This window comes from Berghia stephanieae, chromosome 3, assembly GCF_034508935.2.
Source record: "Berghia stephanieae isolate SIO BIC M18660-M18661 chromosome 3, UCSD_Bste_1.3, whole genome shotgun sequence".
Classification (NCBI taxonomy): Eukaryota; Metazoa; Mollusca; class Gastropoda; order Nudibranchia; family Aeolidiidae; genus Berghia; species Berghia stephanieae.
Window position 1 is genome coordinate 41,905,494 of NC_088362.1, and position 22,984 is coordinate 41,928,477.

At 35.4% G+C, this 22,984-nt stretch overlaps 1 protein-coding gene across 1 annotated transcript in view; it reads right to left on the minus strand.

Annotated features, from left to right (window-relative positions):
• The window catches only part of LOC144969237 (gamma-aminobutyric acid type B receptor subunit 2-like), a 49,766-nt gene that overhangs the window by 20,690 nt on the left and 6,092 nt on the right, over window positions 1–22,984 (minus strand). Inside the window, exons 2-10 of the mRNA XM_078908349.1 lie at window positions 12,794–12,934; window positions 11,513–11,683; window positions 10,539–10,640; window positions 9,256–9,321; window positions 7,979–8,101; window positions 7,320–7,429; window positions 4,108–4,277; window positions 1,694–1,864; window positions 31–135 (exon numbers count right to left, since the gene is read on the minus strand). Coding sequence (XP_078764475.1) covers window positions 31–135; window positions 1,694–1,864; window positions 4,108–4,277; window positions 7,320–7,429; window positions 7,979–8,101; window positions 9,256–9,321; window positions 10,539–10,640; window positions 11,513–11,683; window positions 12,794–12,934 — 1,159 coding nt within the window. The remainder of the gene's footprint in view (window positions 1–30; window positions 136–1,693; window positions 1,865–4,107; window positions 4,278–7,319; window positions 7,430–7,978; window positions 8,102–9,255; window positions 9,322–10,538; window positions 10,641–11,512; window positions 11,684–12,793; window positions 12,935–22,984) is intronic.

Below are 22,984 nucleotides of genomic sequence, written 5' to 3' on the forward strand. Positions count from 1 at the left end.
TAGTAATCATAGTTAGGGTGCACCTCTCACCATTGGCTGTATTCCAGTGGATTTGATCCTCTTGGATATAACAAGACCAGTTACCCAAATGAAAGTAGCTACAATTTCCAACATGAGTAAAATTGCGTCCTCCGCCTGAAAAAGATGGAATTTTCAAAATATTTGTCGATTTGTTGCGTGCAGTAAAAATAATACCCTTTTAGTTGAAAACAAAATTCACTGTAGAAGAACCAGGAGTAGTAGTAGTAGTAGTAGTAGTAGTAGTAGTAGTAGTAGTAGTAGTAGTAGCAGTAGTAGTAGTAGTAGTAGTAGTAGTAGTAGTAGTAGTAGTAGTAGTAGTAGTAGTAGTAGTAGTAGTAGTAGTAGTAGTAGTAGTAGTAGTAGTAGTAGTAGATTAGTAGTAGTAGTAGTAGAGTAGTAGTAATAATATATTTAGTAGTAGTAAGTAATATATCAATTCATGTGTATAACGCTAATATATATATATATATATATATATATATATATATATATATTATTTACAATATATCATACAATCATACAATATCGTCATACAATCCTAAACATTAACAGATTTCAATAACCATACGTAACACGCTCAAAAATATGATAGATTTCACCTCACATATTGTATCTATAATTGTCCGGTTTTGTAAAAGCATTAGTATGTACATAAGATACTATTATAATATAAGATGATTTTGAACGATGTTGAGCGAACAAACGGTTATACATTCAAATTCTACTCTATAAAAGGGGATTTCAATTCAATTTGGTTTGTACAAGCTTTAGCAAATATATTTTTTATTAAATTAAAATAAGATTCTCTGTATTCATTCCATAGAGTAGATTTTTCTCTTGAGTCGATTCCATGGGAAGACTGGAATAATCCAGGCGTGAGCCGCAGTACAGCGCCGCAAACTGAGCTAGGGCGAGGCGACTTGCTCAAGGCCACTCATCGTAGCGGGTATTCGAACTCGGTACCTTTCGAGTACGAAGCAAAGACCGTAGTGCTGAGTCACGCTGCCCCATATATCAAACATTGTAAGAAAATTCAATGAGATGAAACCCCAAAGAAAAAATCGGTTCCATTTATCGATTAAATCCAATTATGAAATGAATATAAAAGCTTCAAAAAAAAAAAAAAAAGCACCAAACACTGAACGTTTTGGCCTCAGGACCCTTCTTTCGCCAATAACAAAGACAATAAAACATTAACACATCTCTTAAAATTCAGACAGACCCAGAGGAATAATTGAAGAGTGGGTTTCCAAAGCTTCCTAACTCCGTTTTTCTTTTTTTTTTCCATTTTGAGATATTGAGGATTATTTTCCTTAAAATTTCTCATTCTTTCTGTTATTTTATGACTATTTAAAATTCAAATTCATACAAATCTTGGGGAATTTTTGTGTCATGTGATGCTTAAATACTACTACTACTACTACTACTACTACTACTACTACTACTACTACTACTACTACTACTACTAAAGTGTGTTGGGATTTTTTTTATTGACACATTTCACATTTTTTAAAACTCGAGAGCAATTTATTTCATGGATGGAAAATCTCAAAAAGTAGGAAAATGGACTTAATTAACGAGTTTTGGTAAACCAGCCTTCCATTCATGTTTAATTCATGTTTATTCATTATTTTGTTACAGTCCTCAGTGTCTAGCAATTATAGTAACTTACTATTGTTGTAACGGGCAATTCCAATATTTGCAGTCCCTTCCCCGTTAGCGTTAAAATGAAATGGCCCAGACAGGGCGGCAAAGGTTACATTCTGCATGGCCTGGCGGATGATGCAAGAGAGATCTGGGTTGTTCTTGCCATAGTCGAAATCCTCCAGTCTTCGAGGGTCGCCTGGAAAATGTAAGTAATTTGTATTGTCCTGTTATGTGATCTTGTGGTATGACACTCACCTTCAGGTCAGAAAGTCCTGGGTTCAGGCACGTTCTGTGTCATTGGAAAAGGAAAGGCTCTTTGCTCACATTCTCTCATCGTGTTCAGGTATAAAATGTAAAATGAGTGCATGGCCGTTAACAGCGTCGTCAATGAAAACAATGGTAGTATCGCCTCAAATGCGGCATGTCTCGATCTACATGTTAAGTGTTGCTGTTGGCTAGGGACCCTTGCAAAGCGCTTCGAGTGCGAGCAGCGGACATTGCTCTATATTGTTGTTTTCTTTTCTTTCTTTTTATTTTTTTTTTGGGGGGGGGGGGGGCGAGGGTCTTTTTTGTTTTAAATCATCACTGTGGTATTAAGTCGGACTGTACTTGTCGAGACGAATTGGGTGATGGAAATTAAATTTAAAGCCACAAGTATTAAACTCGGGTTTATTTGGCATCGGTATGGGGAAGAATAAATACTTTTTCTGGTATTGCGAAAATATCGAGGTTCGTATTTCCAACCATGTTATTTCTAGATTCATATTTTGGAATCGTATTCATCCCCACATAAAACGATTTTTGTGACGACTGGTCACATTTAGGAAAGGATGAAGAAAATTGAAGTTTAAGTTAAAATCATCAGAATTAGGAATTCTCATTTTCTTTCTTTTTTCTGTTTTTCTTTTATTTTTTTGAGTGTGAGAAGCGTTACTGTCTCCTAATTAAAGGAATTTATCTCAGCTTAAACATATTAGCCTGTCAATCTTAAACATTGATTGTAAAAATATGTATATTCATATCGACAAAATACCGTCGCTCGCAAATGTTAGGTGTATTTTCATAGATTTCAATTGACATTGACAAAAACAGTAAAAAGCACTGTTGATAAAGTGTCAGTATCCAAGCGTATATTTTTTAGTTGTCCTGGGGATCGCCCAGTTGAAATGTGATCGATACATGGCCGAGGTGTTGACATCCTTTGATATAAGAGATTAAAATGGAACATTAACATTAGTCTGAACGGAGGTAAATCCAACTTAGAGCTCTTTGTGACTTTGGGGCTGTCATCTAATGGAATGACTCTCGCTTTCGGACTGGACACCTTGTGGATATTGCGCTATATAAAAAGCTCACGTTTAAACGTTGGTAGACCTGTTTATTACAAATATACTTAATTGCCCTGTTTGATGCTGTTTCTTTGAAAAAACAAACAAAAGCACATTTTTACACACGCTCTACAGAGAAATATTTAGAAAACAATTGCAACAAGCCATTTCAGTAATCCCTATTTAAGGCATTCAACCCTCTCATCACCAACCATAGAAAAATCGTCCCATTCGTTACGATACAGCCAACATATTTCTCTTTTTATAAATGAAAAATAAGTCAAAGAACATTTTTGTTATAGTTATTAGAACTTATGCTGCTGTACAGGTTGTTTGACTTTGATGAACGAAATTATGTACTTATACCATATAGGCCTATCTGCTTATTCCTTTTGAGTTAGTTATTTTGGATGGATATGGCGTTTCGGGGAAAATCCGGAAAATAATCGGTAAGGAGAGAGTTAACCCATTCAATTTTGATATGAAGAAATGGGGTCTCACGATAGATATAACTACTTAGAACAACAAATAAGTATGTGGCAATTAATCTGTTGATTTTTGACCAATCAAAACATGGGATTTGTGACACACCTTCACACGTGCTCGGACAAATATATTTGTTTGTTTATAAACAATAACGTGAATGATTTCGACCTCTATCTGACTATTGTTATTGTTTTTATATAAATGTTTTATATAAATGAGTGATTAATTTTCACAAGATTTTCTCGATCAGATTATAAACGCATATGTGTTCTGTGTTGATTCTATTGATCATGCAATTGAACAGTGGGTATTTTACTTGGTCACATACCATCGATAGTAAAGCCTGTATAGTTCGCTATGTTTACCAATCACAGCCATTGTTTACATTATGACGACTGTCCGAGAAGCGTGGTTATCTACGTGTCTATTGAATTGTAAACTTGATATTTTATGACATGCTTTAGGATATGATATATTTTGTAAGTGCTCTGGACATTTAAAAACAGAAATGCATTTTACAAATGTTCTTTTCCCTATATAATAAGTGAACTATGATTTATCAGCGCATGTCAGACAATCGTACTATATCAAAAATGGGCGATATTATAAAACAATAGTTCTTTACCAGTTTGTTTGAGGTAGTTGAGAGTGTTGTCCAAGGCCAGAGCAATGGCCCAGATAGCATCAAAGGCCTGTGGGGCTCGATGGATGGCGTACAGGGAACAATCAGTCACGGAACGCTTACAGTGGGAGTATAATGGCTTGAACTTTTCCGGAATGGCGTCCTTTGTTTCGCTACATTTAGACAAAAAGAGTAGAATAATATCTACATAAATGTCAGCTCTCTTTATGTCATTCTTGCAAGAGGGCAATTGAACCAGGCCCTCAAAGCTAAAATCAAAATTAACAAAATCGCAACATTTGATAAGCTGATAGCTTTTTAAAAAGCAATGAAGTAATTGGGCGTCTTCATATGATCTGACCAGAAACAATTATTTTGATTTCAGCCATAAAGAATATCACATATATTTTGATTCGGCAGAAAAATTTATCTTATATAAAGATGGTTAAGATGACTCACAAACTGGTTAAAAAGTGCTAAAACCGAGAATTCAGTTCATCTAACAATATATAAGAAGTAAACGCAACGTGTAGTTATTTGCAGGTCTGATAACCAAATTGTTATGGGCACATTATTGTAATGGAAATATTCTCATAGCGACACAAAAAAGTCTGTTACAGGAATATTAAACCAAGCCCATTCGGTTCGGTTTTCAGCCTGCTACTATGTGCACGAGGAGTAAAAGTATTGATCAAAATTGATATCCTTTTGATGAAGGGAAAGAATTAGTTTGTTCAGCTGCTAGACCTTCGTGGTTCTATTCATTTTGACTTAACCTATATTTCAGTGATTTTCCTATCTTGACATAATACAATATGGGGACGATGGGTCAAATTTATCACGTATGAAATCACAAACAACATAATTCCCCCTACCTAACTACCTATTTCCAGAATGTTCCTTTTAATCATTGTACTTCTTTTTTATACTTTTCATCCAGTATTTTTTATATATTAATCTTACTATCTTTTAATTAGTCTATCCATCTCTCTGTCTGTCTGTCTGTCTGTTTGTTTGTCTGCCTATCTATCTATATATCTATCTTTCTTTCTATCTATCCATCTATAATTATATCTATCTATCTATCTAGCTGTCTATCTATCGGTCTATATATATATCTATCATTTATCTCTTCATCTAACTATTTACTATCTATCCATCCATCTATCTATCTCTTTATCTATCCATTTTTGGAATGAAAATTCACTATCCTATCTATCCTATCTGTCCCTCTGCCTCTATGTTATCTACGTATCTATCTATCTATTTATCTTTTTCTATATCTTTCTACTTATTTATCTATCTATCTATCTATCTATCTATCAATCGATTTGTTTACCAAATTATCGACTATCTATATACGGAATGAAACCCCACCATTAACGCCTAGATCTCTGTACACAGTAATTTATTTTCCCTCACAGGCAAAATGCCTATCATTCAGTGTTCATTAGTGAAACCATTCCCCACTCCCCGACTCGCCCTCCGGATTGCCAGGGTTTAACGATACATGTTTTAGTAGTCTACTTATCATCAATTTTAATCAGTTGTCCAATTTACATCGTCAGAGTTGGAAAAAGATAATCTTAAATTTCAGCCATGTTTTCGAGCAATTATGGGGAAGTTGAGATCAATAGGAATGGCGTATCATTGTTGTTATCATTATTTTTATTGTTATTATCATGATTATTATTATTATTATTATTATTATTATTTATTATTATTATTATTATTATTATTAATTATTATTATTATTATTATTATTATTATTATTATTATTATTATTATTATTATTATTATTATTAATATGACGTCGTTATTCGGTATTAACTACCATCTATACGCCGATGACTCACAACTATATTCCGCTTTTCATCCAGGACAAGAACAGACAGTGAAATAGAATATTGAAAATTGCTGCTTAACAATAATTAAGACTTGGATGTTAGGAAATAAACTAAAATTAACTTATTCTAATACAGAACTTTTATGGATTGGCACCAATAAACAAAGGAAAAAAATAAATCTTGAGAATATTGGCATAGGCGACTCAAATTTGAAGATAGATCAATCTGCAAGAATAAGAAATCTTGGCTCATTCTTTGATTCTGATGCTTCAATTCAGAATCACATAGCATAATCTTGCTTTTATCATTTAAGAAATATTGGTAAAATTCTACATCTTCTTGATGAGAGCACTATACAAATTATCGTTCATGCTTTGGTAACCAGCAGATATGATCACTGTAATTCATTGCTTTACAATGTTTGCAAAATATTCAAAACAGAGCCGCAAAACTGATTTTAAAATTCAATGACCCTGCAAAAGAAATTCTTTATAATCTCCATTGGTTGCCAGTTAGTGAAAGGATTGTATTTAAAACTTGAACTGTTGTTCATAAATGCATAAATAATCATGGACTTATGTCAACATTTATAATCAACACGGCCACTAAGGTCATCTAAAGACTCTTTCTTAATCGTCCCAAGAACCAGATTATCCCTTAGTAATAAGTCTTTTTCTGTAAGTGGCCGCATCGTGTGGAATGAGTTCTCCCCAGATGTACAATTAATTAGGGATAGTCAGTCTTTCAAAAACACCCAAAGACAGAACTTTTTTTCCAGAGCTTACGAATTGTCTCGCTCACAGAATACGCCTTAAATCTAATTTTAAGTTTAAGTTTATTTTAATCCAGTTTTGACCTTAAGTTCAGACTGACAATTTCCACTGTGAACTGAACTTTTTTTTTTTTGCTTTCCATAGAATTAGTTACTAATGTTAGTGAGTAATATTGGTGTAAGTAGGTGTGTGTATGTCCGTGCATGATTGTAAATGTATCTGTGATTGAGTTTGTGTGCATGTGTTTGTGTTTGTTTCTTCATAGGTATTCTCAAAATTGTCAAAGAATGGATGTTTGAATGACTGTTAATATTGTAAAGCGCCGATGAGCACTTATGTGGAAGTTGAGAGCTATATAAATAACTTATTGTTGTTACATTATATTATCATCATCATCATCATCATCATCATCATCATTATAATAGTAATATATAATAATAATAAGAAGAAGAAGAAGAAGAAGAAGAAGAAGAAGAAGAAGAAGAAGAAGAAGAAGAAGAAGAAGAAGAAGAAGAAGAATAACAATAATAATAACAATGATAATTTTAATGCAATCATTATTGTTGTTATTACTACTTTGTAATTTATTTCTTACTTATAAAGATTGAAATCCTCAAAGATTTCACGTGACACGTTCCCCACGGGTTTGTAAGAAGGGTCCAAATTGTAGTTGATGGATCCGATGGTAAAATACTGGCCCAGTACCTGAAGGTATGATGTTATACAAAAGGATTTTTGGTTGATTGGGCATGAACACAAAAAGGCAACATCACAATTATACATAAAATACGCAGACTATTAAACCATTATAGAATACCGACTATCTAATGAACACGAGGACGTAAACTGAAAGCAGAGAAATAGAGATATCAATACAAAATTGCACCCAATTTCAAAATCATTAAGGTCATCATCTACATCATTATCAGCTCCAATAAAAGTAGCATTGCAAAATAAAAAATAAAATTAGTACTTTGCATGATCAACATCATTATGGTCATAATTGTTATCATAAACATCATCATTATCACCATCATCACCATCATTAGCACCATCAATTTCAATCCAATCAGTATCATCATCATCATCATCATCATCATCATCATCATCATCATCATCATCATCATCATCATCAACAACATCATTATCAACCACATCATCATCACTTCTACCACAGCCACACCACCAACATATTATCACTATCAGAATAAACCTCCACTTCTAAACGCTATCACCACAATCGCCAATACCTACCTGTGCAATATCAGCTGCAGAACAGTTATGGTAGGCAACGTCCATCCAGCCTCGATCCAGGAATGACGGAAGGAACCACACTACGTTCTTGTACCACTTGTAACCTTCAGGCAAGTTATACGCCTACATGCACATAGACATAAAATGCTGTTATCAAACAAACGTGAGCATTACATAGAGCAATAGTCAATAGATGTGCCCCGAGTGTTTTAATTAAATTGCATTTATTAGTCCCAATGGGGAAATTGGCCTCTAGGGTCTAGAATTGCAAGGGAAGACTGGAATAACCCAGCGGCAGCCTCACAGCAGCACCGCAAATTGAGCTAAGGCGAAGTGACTTGCTCTCTGCCACACAGCGGAGTGGGTATTCGAACTCACTACCTTTCGGGTACTAAGCAAAGACCGTACCGCTGAGCCACGCTGCCCCCCCCCCCTAACCAAAAGGTATCCCAAGCCAGCTGCAAGATCTAACATGGGGCGGCATGGCTCGGCAGTACGTTCTTTGCTTCGCACCTATAGCAATCTATAGATAGCATTGTTCGCACCCGAAAGGTACAGAGTTCGAATTACCGCTGCGCTGTGTGGCCTTGAGCAAGTCATCTCACCCTAGCTCATCTTTTTTCCCCTTTGCAATACACGCTGACGCCCTTGTTTTTCCAATCTTCCCTTGAAATTGACCCTAAAGACAAATTTTCCCTATGGGATGTAATAAAGGGAATTTATTTATCTATTTATGTATTTATCGATTAAGACTTATATTAGCGGTAGGCTTGAGAATGGTTGATTATATCAGTTACCCAAATCTGGCATGGATATGATTCATCTTAGGTAGACTAAAATCTTATAACTGCCCCCCCCCCCCCCCCCCCCCCAAATCCACATAACCACATAACAAAAGGTGAACCTCTTGTTTTTACTTGGCGTTAGCTTAAATCCCACAATGTGCTTTTGTCAACTACTCAACCGGTTTTATTGTTTGTTTACAGGTAGCGTTGGGTCTAAACGAATGACAAAATATTGAAGCAGCGCTCTGCAGTAAACTGACAGAACATTTTAATTTTATTTTGCAACTTGTATAACGTTGCATTAATAACTAATGACCAAACAATGCATTGCAGAGATTCTGAAAATAAGTAAAAGTTACAAATTTCCAAAACAGAGCATGTAACAAACACGTAAAGACAATTTTAAAGTGTTCAAAATCGTAACAGGGTGTGAATAATAACAAAAAGAGGGAAGAAAATCAGAGAAAACTTTGAAACCTAGTAACCACTTACCGCACACATGACCATTCTCGCTTTGTCCTCATAGAAACTGCCTATTATGATTCTTGCATCGGCCTCCTGTTAGAAAATAAATAAACAATCGTCACATTGCGTCCTGTTGTATTTATTTGTTTATTTTTCAATATGAGGGATTTGTTTGTTTATTTGATTTTTATAGCAGTTGACCATAAGTGGCATGGGTGAAGCAGGAGTCACAAAGGGAAAGAGTGGATTTTTTTCTTATACAGTACAAACCGCATGAAAACAATCTTATATAGTGCTTTTTTCAGTAGCCTAAATTGCTATAATATAGCTGTTTACACTAACATTTTAGGCAGTTAAGGGAGAAGATAGCTGTGGGGTACTTTATCTAAGGATATAAGATCAAGGTCAAAGTTCACTATCACTGTTTTCTATCCAGAATTCGACTGCAAAGGAATCCAGGTAGGGGGGGGGGGGTGGGATTCCCCGGTGATGACTTAGCTAGAGAGAGCATTCAAGGTAACACTAGCCCCTGTCAGGCTCATAAGGATTGTGCCCCAAGCACAAGCCATATATGAAATTCCGGCGATCCTTGTGCATACCCTCTCCCAGAATGAGGAATGAAATCGAGGTGGACTTACCATTGAACGGGCACACCGTTTCCTATAAACTGGGAGAGAAAATTCCAGACTTCTGTACCAGTAAGAGGAAACACTACATGGCAGTCAAGAGACTAAGGCCTGGAACCTGATTGACGGCAGCCATCCTTCATCACCTACTAGCACCAGCTGTAGTCCATGTCCGGAGCCCTCAAAGCAACTGGTTGAATGGTACATTGTGATGCATTGTGATGCAATAGCTTTCAACAGCCGTGACGTCGCTTCCCTGGTAAAGACGCATAGTAACTCGTTCTAAACTATAGGAGCAATGGGCGGACTCCATTATCTCTATCATCGCCCTTATGAAATACTTCTCCGATGAGCATAAAAGTGTATCTAGAGGAGAAAAACATTGTAAATCTGACTTTTATACATTCTGATCACATGAATTGTGAAAAAGTTCTAGCCAGTATGAAGAATAAAAAGTACCGATTTTTTCTTCTTCTTTTTTGTTTAGAACCAAGCTCCTGGTTGCTGGGTGGTCGTGACATCATACTATTGAATCCTACCTTCGTAGCAGTACACGAATGTGGAAGAGTTCGCTGACAAGATGTATCGCCTAAAAAGATGTAGCGTGAAACCATCGGAAGCAGCTGTTGTCATCAACGTAGAACCCCCAAAAAAGGAATAATAAAGTAGAAAATAAGAAATTACCTGTAGTTCTTTGACACTTTGATATGGATCGGCCGTGAACATGTTACTGCTGACCACTGTGATATTGTTGGATTTGAATTCCTCGATCATTTGTTCATTTAGCTGAGGAGAAAGAAGTATCCCCTGTAACAGGCAGAGTTCCACTTATCTCAATCATTTTGTTTTTACCGAGTGAGCAGATCTAATACAAAGACGATTCTCGACTTTCAATGAAACAACTGCTCTCTTTTCGTAGTAGAATCGCTTTAACTACTATTTTGACAAAAACAAAAATGATATCAAATTATCATCGATAGATAAGAAATTGTTATAAGTGCAAAGAAACTCTTAGCAACTTCTTGTAACTTAGGAGAATGTATTATAACAAATATAATGTACCTGTTATTATTCTTCCTCCTCTTCTTTATCTTCTTTTTGATCTTCTTCTTGTTCTTATTTATTATTTATTATTATTATTATTATTATTATTATTATTATTATTATTATTATTATTATTATATTATTATTATTATCATCATTATTATTATTTATTATTATTATTATTATTATTATTATTATTATTATTATTATTATTATTATTATTATTATTATTATTATTATTATTATTATTATTATTATTATTATTATTATTCATATTATTATTATATTATTATTATCATTATTATTATTATTATTATCATTATTATTATTTTATTATTATTATTATTATTATTATTATTATTATTATCATATTATTATTACTATTATTATTATCATTATTATTATTATTATTATCATTATTATTATTATTATTATTATTATTATTATTATTATTATTATTATTATTACTATTATCATAATCATCATCATTCGATTTCTTCACAAACATCATCATCCTCATCGTCATTATTCTTAAGACTATTATTCTATCTTTTTTTTTTTTATTGTTGCTACTGTTGTTGCATCTATTGGAAAATTAGACTAAATAACCGTACCGTTGAAAAGAGTTTGAAGTTCTGGTATATAGTATGGACACGTGACCAGTTCATTGTCTTGAAGATGTGCATCCTGCTGATGGTGAGAACCTGTTCAGGGGTGGTTACTCGAAAAAACGAGGGGAATATGGTCTTGTTGGAAAGATGAGGCGACACCGCTGAGTAAGATATCTGAGGAGACAGATACATTATTAAAAAATAATTGAGCTTTTATATAGTGCAATATCCACTAAACGTGCTCAAAGCGCTTTACAAGGGTTCCCTGGCCAAAAGCAACATTTAAAATTTATGACGGGACATGACATCATTTATGCGATATTATACTTTTTAAGGACAGGAACACATTTTACACCTGAGTACGGTGAGAGAATGTGAGTAAAGAGCCTTCTCCAAGGACTCAACTATGCGCCGAGCAAGGCTCGAACCCAGGACCTTCCTATCTGAAAGCGAGTGTCATACCACTAGACCACATAGCGGCACGAAGATTCAAAGGGCTTTGTCGACGATACTGTTATCAAATGAAGAATATTTATTAAAAGTTGGATAATCTACAAATACAACTGATAGTCTCTATTCATTATTGTGTCAGGTGAATCTGAAGTTACCGGTTGGTGCATCGATGTTCCTGGGCTTCACAAGAAATATCTAATCATTTTCATTTTATTTACAACGATTTTTAAAGTTTTCATAATATCAAATTCCTCATGTTGTACCTCTGTCGACGTGTACTTATTTGCAAGTCTGATAACGTCAAATTGTTATAGTCCCTTTTTTTGTAACGAAAATTCTCTCAAACCAAAGCAAAAATAGTGTCCTTATCAATAATGTTAAATTAAGCTCATAATTGCAATCGGTTATCGGACCTGCATAAATGTACATACACGTCGACCTCGGTCAGTTGATTGCATTTTTGATGTAGATAGACGTTTCTGTAAATTATTTCATTTTGAATCTGTATTTAAATAAATTGAATTATGTCATTTTTTTTGGTCAAAATTATATAAGAAATAAGCAAAAATCCTCCATTCCCCCTCTCTTTGAAACGATACAATTGATATTAATGCTATGCGTTTTGGTAAAATAATCACCTGTTCTGCCCGCCAGACCAATCATACTAACACACAAAGCTATATGTAAACTTTGACGGATGTAGTCTGGGGGACTTAAGTAGAAGCTAATCACCAAACTGGCGGACAAAAAACAATAACAAAGAGCCGAGCGACGTCAAGTCATTTATTCTTTAGATTAATATTACCTGCCTGTGAATCCACACCAACATACCTGCACCATCCCCCATATGTTGGACACTTTGGCGGTGGTCTCTGACACATGGCTACAAGTAGTACCAAGGGTCATGATCGATGTTCTGCTTTTGTTGTACAACTCCGTGTAGAGGCCATCCAAGCCCCATTCTGATGAACACTGTAAAATTATAGAAATAGACCGTTTTTCAGTGTTTCTGTAGATGTATCCATAATATACTGGACTTCCGGTTTAAGTGTTCTACCATAAAAAGCATCTCTTATAATATTAAGTCAGAACTTCTGGGTTCAAATAAATAATTAAAAACATTGATATAGAGCGGTGCTTGTCAATCTTTTTTTAGAAATTGTACACACTTTCAACTTTTACTTAAAAGCTTGTACTGTACATCCCCTGATGTCACAATACATTTAAAATTGCATCGATCCTAATTGGAAGAAAAGCACCAGTTAAAAAAAGTTGTTTACCTAATCATAGCAATACAACATTTATAGCGAGCGCTGCTGTTGAAGTTCATCAGCCAGTTGAGGAAAACGATCCATAACACAAAATTAAGATCTATATAGTCACCGTCTGGAAAAGGGCTCCAAAGTTTTGCTGAAGTTCACTGTGATGCTTATGAACCAATGATTTTACCTTGGTTTTGATTTTAGATTATTTGTTTTCCCAATTGCTAGAATCGAGGAAAATGTTCAATTTTTCAAATTCTGAAAAATCGCATTTTGTTACATAAATAATTTGAATTTTAGTCTAAAAGCTTGAATCTTACCACCCGCTTCAGAAAAATCGCATCCTTTTAATTGCCTTGATAAATTTAATTGATTTCTGCCTTCAAATACTGCTGTTAGGATAAATTTACAAGAAAAAAGATATATTCAGAATTTGCAGCCATTGGGTGTCTTTCTGATGTAAAATTTTTAATCAAACAACTCATTCGGCAGTTGAAATTGTCGAACTCGACTGAAACTGCGCCAAAGCTTCAACACTTAGCCAAGTGCACAGCCATTTTACAATGACACGTCTTAGTCAAAAGGCCAATAACTAACTCGAGAGAATGACAGAACCGTGGTGGAAACAAAAACTATCAACAACAGTCAGCACGCGAAATTGAATGTAAACACTGACGAAAATCAAGTGGAATATGATTTTTCAAGAAGAAAAGCAGGCCGAAGTCTCTTCGTCCATTTCAATAAATTTGAGAGTGAAACAAATATTTGAAGTCTTTTTTTGTGTGGAGTAATGTAGCTACTTGTTAGATAGATTAAACGTGCGGTGCTACTAGAAAATGTTTTCAATGGACCGAGAATGTTTACATTTGAGTAGATGTGGAACTGGGAAAATTGATAAACGATTCTTCGTGTTTCTTTTAAATCTCGAGATTTTATTGTAAATTGCATAGAGCCCTCCCACGGGACTATGCGCTATATAAGCGCAATTTATTTATTTATGTTAATAGTCACTGAAGTTCAGATCCATACTGGCCCGATAAAAATATCGTGAGTTAAACAAAACGAAATCCACTTATGGTGTATCCATTACAAGTATATTATGAGGTTGTTTTTGTAGAGTAACTTAATTGTTTTATGTGCGTACGGTGTTCGCCCCTAGCACACCCTATCAAAGAGGTACAATTTTAAACAAGATTGCGACACCCTGGGGTGTACAATACACCCGGTTGAAAAGCTATGACACTCGCCATCGGGCCGTAGATCCCGGCTTTAAGTCCCGCTCTGAGGGGCACAAAATTATGCCTTTTCAAAACACAGTACTAACAACACACCTCTACCTTCAAACACGACAAAAAAAGAACATGAACTACATTAAGCGAGCACATCTGGGAACTAAAGGATTCAAGCACCCGGTACAACATCACGTGGGACATCGTCTCAAAACAAAAGAGCTACTCAATCTGGTATCATTGTCAGGATGAACCGGAAGCTAGAAATTGAAATATAATTCTAAACAGCCAAACGTTAGCTTATTCAAAAGACTTTGTTCAAGGGGAAGGAACGCGGATATTTTTCAAGATAAAAAACGTCAACTTCCTTCCTTTCTTGCCATCTTAAATTTGAATTCGATTTTTCGGTACTGTGCTTAAACCTAGGTGCACATGTCAGCAGGTCTGATAACAGAACATAATTATGGGCTTGTCTTGCTTAACATTGTTGTATTGGACACTATTTTTCGATGGTTTGAGGGCATTTCCATAACAACAATGAGACCAGAATAATTTAGGTTATCAGACCTGCAAATGAGTATATTATGTCGGTTTAACCAGAGTGAGGTCATGAATATTCATATCTTGAACTTTCATGCTCTATCATCCTTTTTTCTTGTTCTTTTTTTTCTTTTGATACTTAGCTATGATACACCGTGGCGAAAACAAAAAGAAAAAAGACAGCTTCTTGTAAAAACGCTGTAATTCAATAAATGTTAAAGATAAATTAAACAAATTGAAACGGAAGTACAATCAACTAAGCCTAAAACCTCGCGCTTAATTTCAAAATTCTAACTTGGGTAAAAAATAGTGGAAAAAATAAGAAAGCTTCACATTTCAACAAAATTAAGTTTGAAGACTGCAATGACCAAGATGCCACTTGACCAGCGACTTATCAAAAAGAGGCTTGTATTCCAGGTGACCAATAATTAATTGTCGCAATCTGTGTTTACAAGAGAGTCACAGATATCACGTTATCAATAGCGTGGATACAAGCCCAATAGCAAACGATTGCACCACGTGTTTCATGCACGTAAAACCTGTATTTAACCCAATCTGACATCCTATATTACCTTTCTTACCAAGAGACCAGTACCTGAGATATAACTCTGATTCTGTGTGTCCAAGGAATCAATAGTAACTACGCTGAATCCGGATCTCTCTTCATATCATAAATTTCTGAATTCAAATTAGGCCGAATTAATCCCTTCTGCTAAAGCACATTATCAACAAGGCATTGGCAAACCTCACACTTCTGCACGTTATGAAATGTCTGGATAACCAGTCTAACATAAAGGATTGTTGCACGTGTATTATGCATGTGAAATCAATTTGTTGCCCTGAGCCATGTGTGTTTCCTGCACGTGGCAGATGAAACGTTTGACACTGGTGTATTTATCGTTGCTTTCCCCAAAACTGCCGTACTTTTATATAAACACATTTTTAAAAGTTTGGTCAGAAATTCATCCTTCAAATGTCGATCGATTGTGACTCTCATTTTGTCAAAAACTATCAATCCTGAACGATGAAGAATGCACGTTGTCAGAAACTTTGTGAAAAAAAATACAATCGCCGCCAACTTACTGATTCGTCTTATTTTCCCGATGTTTGGATCAGAACTAGTATTACTTTTTCAATATAGAATCGTTTGAAACAACGTGAAAGACTCAATAATTGTGATAATTTAGAGCAAAAAAAAAACCGGGTATAGGTTATTGACAACAGACAACAGGAGGTCAAAATGAGAACAAAGGTCACAACATTGGGCTTCCATTTAACGAGAAAAAACATTGAGAAGGTGTAACAAACGACGTCAATCTATTTGCCGAGCATATGACAGATAGGTGAATGAAATTCCATCTTGGAGAACTAAGCATTGAACAAAATGTTTTTCCATTTTTGATAGAGAGTTTTAATTTCGACCAGACGATTGTTTCACTATGTTGTCTCAATTAACAGAATATATTGTAATCATTTTTATTCTACACCTTCCTATTAAATATGCTTAATGATATCAAGTTTACAGTAATATTTAGTGACGTCAGATATCCAAACGTTAATGTCATTAAAATTAGATTTTTAACAAGAAATATTATTTTATTATTTTGAAAATGTCTTTTATTCATAAATAACTAAATCAAAATCGAATGAGGGGTAGAATAAAACATTTCTTATACCCTTACGTTTTGGAATTCGAACTCTGTTCCCGACACAGTCGTGTCAAGCGATTGGGAGCATGTCAGGAATTCTCAAAAGCAAGAGTGTAAGAATCGTATATAAAACCCGATCAGATCTTAGTATAAACACAACATTTCGAAAGCGAGGACGAGAGACCATGCGCACAACCAACATGACGTTCTCTCTCTAATAACTTTTCCGCAGGTGACATCACAGACTATGGGTGACGTCCAATCAAGGGACGCTACTCTTCCGCTAATCTGATTCCCTATAGACAGCTGATTGGCTACCTGACATAATCTTTTGGTGTGTACGAACACAAATCCAACGTAAAAATAGGGAATTACATGTGATATATATTTTGATCATGAAGTAAATATTTTCTAAAATGATCACTGTAGACAACTTGAATTCATTTCAAAATAAAACCCTTTACACCTTATTGGATACAAAACATCTAAGAATCTTACTTTGAGAGTTGGAATAATAGTAATCTTTCATGGCTATGGAAGTTTTATGAAATTCGTTGTTTTAACCGTACATGAACATTCACTCGCAAGCTCGCGGTATTAAGTGGTCCACTCAAGGTGCCGGTCTAATAAATTCAAAGCCATGAAAGAATCCTATAATGCAGGGTTTTCATAATCGTCACAGTCTTTAAACAGAAAATTGTTACCGGCTTTAAACTTCGACTAGGGCTTTACATTTTGTTTACCATTATCTGTTATTCAATGCGCCCCAATATGGTTGCTATGGCTACTTACAAGTAAATTCAATCCATTTTTAGTTCTTTCTGTGTGTTTTGTAGCTTGTGATAGATTAATAGCATCTCTTATTTTCACGATACGCGTTCCAGCATCTGTTGTGTAGGATGAGTAAACATTGTCTCAGGTGTAGCCCTACGGGCAATCGATTCCATCTCTCCCAATCATCCATAGTGGGCAGGGAGGTACTTACTGTGTCTTCTATCCCCCTATATCTGTTTTCCAACTTGCTTTCTGTCTTTGTCTTGGAATGAGATTACTTGGTTTTGTCCTGGTACTGGCCGGATACCCTGGCTGAGAGGGAAACAGTCAAATGTATTGTTAGTTTTGGGAGATGATATTTTTTTCCTTGTAAATCATCTCTCTGTTATGCACTGTATTATGTTTTGTTTACATATTATATTATATGATTTGTGAACATTTGAGTATATTCCTCTTTTGGGGACCTGTGCTTGTGTCTAGATGAGACTTTTAGGTGATCTCAAACTAACTACTTTGATAGTGTGCTCTTGGAATCTACATCTGTTTCCTATTTGAACCAATTCCCCTTTGTCTTACCTTTTCTTGGGTACATTAATTGTAATTCTAGAACTTTTTACTATCCCACTTTTTTCCTTTTTACTGGCGCTTATATGACCTTAATGTGTTGCAGGCGCCGTAAAACCCTTAAAAACAAACAAAAACTCCTCCCAATCATCTATCTTGAGAAGGATCCTTCAGAAATTCGAGAACGGTCTGTTTCCAGTGTGGAGGAGTACAGTGTTACTCTAAAGTTATCCATGGCTGTATTCACATGGTTGGGATATAGCATAAATGTCCAACATAATTTCTAAATATACATTTACAGGAATTGTTTTTTCGTTAAAGAAGATTACAACACAAAGAGAGTTATGTTCACCGTGTGATTCCGAAATAAAAGGAAAGAAAATGGAAGTCTTTTAAGTTCATGTTCATTTTGCTAAATTTGATGATTTAATGTGGATCAATGACTAATGAGAATAAATGTTCGGCTTATCCTTAAAAGATGGTGAAAATGGGATGCGAATATTATGTATAATGGTTTTAGAATAATAATTCTTTGAAATCAAGGGAAGACTTTCCGGGCATCCTGTATTATTTTAGCAACCGAATATCAGGCAGGGTTTTTAAATAATAGCTTCGTAGTTCGGTAAAGAATGAAAATAAAACACTGTTTCGTAATTTGTATAAAACTGCTTCAGATATGGAAGAATGTTAAGATTTTTTTTTTCAGTTTACAGTAAGTGCCAAACGACGTGTACATACATGCAGGTCTGGCATCTGAACCCACATATGGACCTAATTTAACATTGTTGTAATGGACAATATTTTGCGTCATTGTTTTTTGAGATTTCCAGTACAACAATGAGCCCATAAGGAATTGGGTGATTAGACCTGCAAATAAGTGCACGTCGCTGCTAATCTTTTTACATAAATAATCTCCTTATACGCACGCCAAATGGGATGACGCAATACATGTTTCATAGCCAAACAACTAGTGACGTCAACTATCCTTTCTCACTGTATTTTAACATGCGATTTATTTTAAATGACGCACAACATCAACAACCAATTAATTCTATGACATCATCTTCATTTTATCTTTATTTCGTCATTGTGATCTATCTGTTATTCCGGTTACCTTTAACTCTACCACGTTCGACTGAAACAAGACGATACCATTATATTATCGGCCCAATGTTCACGTTGAGTATTCATTATTTGATGGAACGAAGACGTGAGTGAACTACCGGACAAGGAGTGATATCAAATTTTTAAGTGTTAAGAGTGGGACACGGCAGACTATCGAGCGGGCACCATCCGGTGAGAAGTGAGTCGAGAGAGTCTTGATTGATAACATAACATGTCGACTTCTCTTTAAAGAGCAATGCTAACAATGAAAAATTCATGTGGCAACCATCATTGCCAGCTATCTTAGGATTAATGTGAGGGTACCATGGATACTACTAAGGGCTCAATGGTGACACAGACCGATACGTCATTCATTGACCAACTCGAGTGGTATTAGTAAAGGCGATAAAAATACAAGAGATAACAATAATATGTGATCGGAATTGGGTCGGCTTGGTTATGAGGTCAACTTTTCTGGTATCCGAGTTTTGTGAAGTTTTTATCTTATTTTTCAAAATGGTGATAAAACTCGTGGATGTATCTCGAATTTTCAACCAAAAAAAAAAGAAGAAAAACCCCCAAAACAAGCTACAAAGTTACTAGCTAGATATAGATGGATGAAGAAAACATGACTTTTTTGGTTTTTAATTTGATTAACTATTTGGCTTAGTTTTATTGTGGGTCTCTTCTTAAAGAGAAATTGAAATTAACTATATTATCTAACCACAACTCAAATTTGTCCAGTATTTTGTTATGCAGTATTGCCCACATTTTATCCTACCATCTCGGGCTCGTTTGCAAGTCTTTCAATTTAAACGACATTATGATAGAGAGAAACCAGCATGGTACTAAGTAATCGTGCTAATAATGAATATTTCCTGTTCGTTTCACATCTACACTCCCCCTCCCAACATACACACACACACACACACACACACAAAACGATATGAATAGAGAAAGAGGGAGGGGAGGGAGAGAGAGAGAGAGAGAGAGAGAGAGAGAGAGAGAGAGAATAAGTCTAATATGCCGTTTCATATGAGTTTATAGTCACAATACCTATGTTATTGTTGACAGACTAAAATGACACCCGTCTGAAATAAAAATCTTAAACATATCGATGGTCGGCCCATCAAAACTGATGTCATCGGAGGTCTGATCCGACCAAAATTAAATAAAACGTAGACTGCGAAGTTTTGATCCGCCGATCGTGAAAATCGGGACTTCATAGGCTTGATCTGCCGAACACCGATAAGCTTTTAAAAGTGCTAGAAACAAACATGTCCGCCCAATGGGAGCGATCTATATTCATGTTTTCGTCCAACCAAGTCATCGATCACATGATTTGTTGCTGTCCAACGATCGGATATATCTTAACAAATGTAAACGCGCTGCTTTGTTTACGAAAGTTGTAAACATACCCATGTGACAAGCTGAACAAAATTACCAATCGTGATGTTAGATAGTTCAAAATCTGTGAACACGTTTCACTATGTGGGTTAATTTGAGCACATATTCCAATGTGACCAATGACCTCGAGCACATGGAAAGTTAATATAGATCATGCCCATTGATTGGGTTATCACAGTAACATATTCACTGCTTTATAATTAAATAAATCGGTCATAATGCCTTTTTACCAAACGACGGTATAATTTGATTAAATATTGATGCTATCATCATCATCATCATCATTGCCTTTTTCACCCTGGGTCAGAGTATAGGCCACAGACAAACAGTTTCCATCCTTCTCTATCCCAAGCTAACTTTTTTATCTCATTCCAAGTCTTACCACTTCTCTGTATATCAGCTTCTTTAATTCTTTTCCATGTTCCTCGTGGCCTTCCCCTTGATCTTCTGCCCTGAGGGTTCCAGTCCAATACTTTCTTTTTTTAATAGTTGAGTCATTCTTTCTAAGCGTGTGTCCAATCCACCTCCATCGTCTTCTTCCTATTTCCTCTCCCACTGGTTTCTGCTGTGTTATTTTCCATACTTCTTCATTTTTTATTCTATCCATCCATTTTATTCTGAGTAGCTTACGCATGCACCTGTTTACGAAAATCTGTACCCTCCTTAAACATGCCTGTGATGCGTTCTAAGTTTCACATCCATACAGTAGGACTGACTTAACGTTTCAGTTGAAAAGTCTTAGCTTTAGTCGAAGGGAGATATCTTTAGTTCTCCAAACTCTGTTCAAAGATGTGAATGCAGCCTGTGCCTTTCCTATGCGTGCTTTCACCTCTGCTTCCGTGCCTCCATCCTTGTCAATTATACTTCCGAGATAGCAGAAAGTGTCTATATCTATGCTTGTAGGTAAAATACTCATAACATCCGCCAGCGGATATAAAGTACGAAAACACAGATCGATCTATGTGTAAGCTTAAACATTTATAGCTTGTGTGATATAATTGTGTGAGAACTAATAATCAAAATGACTATAAAAACAAGAACAAAGAGCTGACTGGCGTCAATTCGTTCCATCTATAGACGTCTAGGTGTCTTTCGCTAAGCTGGATCTTTTAATTTCCTGAGTGTTCCGTCTGTTTTTTACCACAAGTAACCAATGAAAACAAATTTATCGATTTGCTTCATATGTTTCTTCTTTTTCTTCTTTTTCTTCGTGGTCGTTGTAGTAGCCCCTGAATTAAAGGATCCAGATCACAGTACACATTTATGAATTTTACCAAACACACACACACACACAAACACACACACACATAAACACACATACACACACAAACACACTCACATATTATTCATAATACACGCTGTGATCATTTCATCTTTGATATTTTTCCACGCTTCCAAGGCACTTTCAAATTCGTTATTGTTTTCAGTTTCTATCAACTCCTGAGGGAGTCCATTCCATAAACGAACGGCAGTGGGAAAGAAAGAGTGAAGGCGGGTGTCTTTCCATTTGCTCGAGGTCATTGGTCACATGTTGTGACCCACATAGTGAAAAGTGTTCACAGCTTTTGAACTATGAAACATTGCGATTGGTCATTTTGTTCAGCTTGACACGTGTGTATGTTTGCATCTTTCATTAACAAAGCAGCGTGTTTACATTAGTTAAGAAATATCCAATCGATGGCAGGCAACAAATTATGTGATTGATGACTTGGTTGGACAAAAACCTGAATGTAGATCGCTCCCATTGATAGTGTGTTGTCGTGTCGTCTTTTTAGTCTGTTTTTAGTTGAATGTATTTGAGGAGTTTAATGCTGGCGTTTCCTGTATTAATTTTTTGGAAGGTACATATCTTATTTCTTTCGCGACAATGTTGCATTTTTTCCAGACAAAGCTTTCTGTGAGTTTTGTTACACGTGTGAGTATCTATTAGTCATTTATGTAGCTCTGTTTTGTACCATTTAGATCTTGTTGATGTCAGTTTTGGTGTAGGGATCCCACATTAAGCTTCCTTTTTCGATGATGGGTCTTACTAAAGTTGTGTAGGCGATTGTCTGAGTTTTGACGGGACAGCCACTCAGATTTTGTGTTAAAAATCTCTTGTTTTGTTTGCCTTTGATGTTATATTTGTAATATGTGATTTTCCATATGAGGTTCTGGGTAATATTTAGTCTACGATATCTAGAAGAGTTGACTTTATCTAATTTTTGGCCATTAAGGTGGTAGTTATAGTTTACAGGTGTTGTTTTGTTTGGTATCGTCAGAATGTTGCATTTGTTTACATTGAAGCTCATAAGCCATGACTTCTCTCAAGATTCCAGTTTTGACAAGTTCAACGCAATCTTCAATTGAGTGGATGTGCTTGTAGAGTGCAGTGTTATCTTCAAATAGACGAACTTCAGATGTTAAGCCATCAGGGAGGTCGTTAATGAAAACAGGAAAAAGCACATACCTAGAACCGATCCTTGGGGGACTCCTGAGGTTACCGGCCTATAT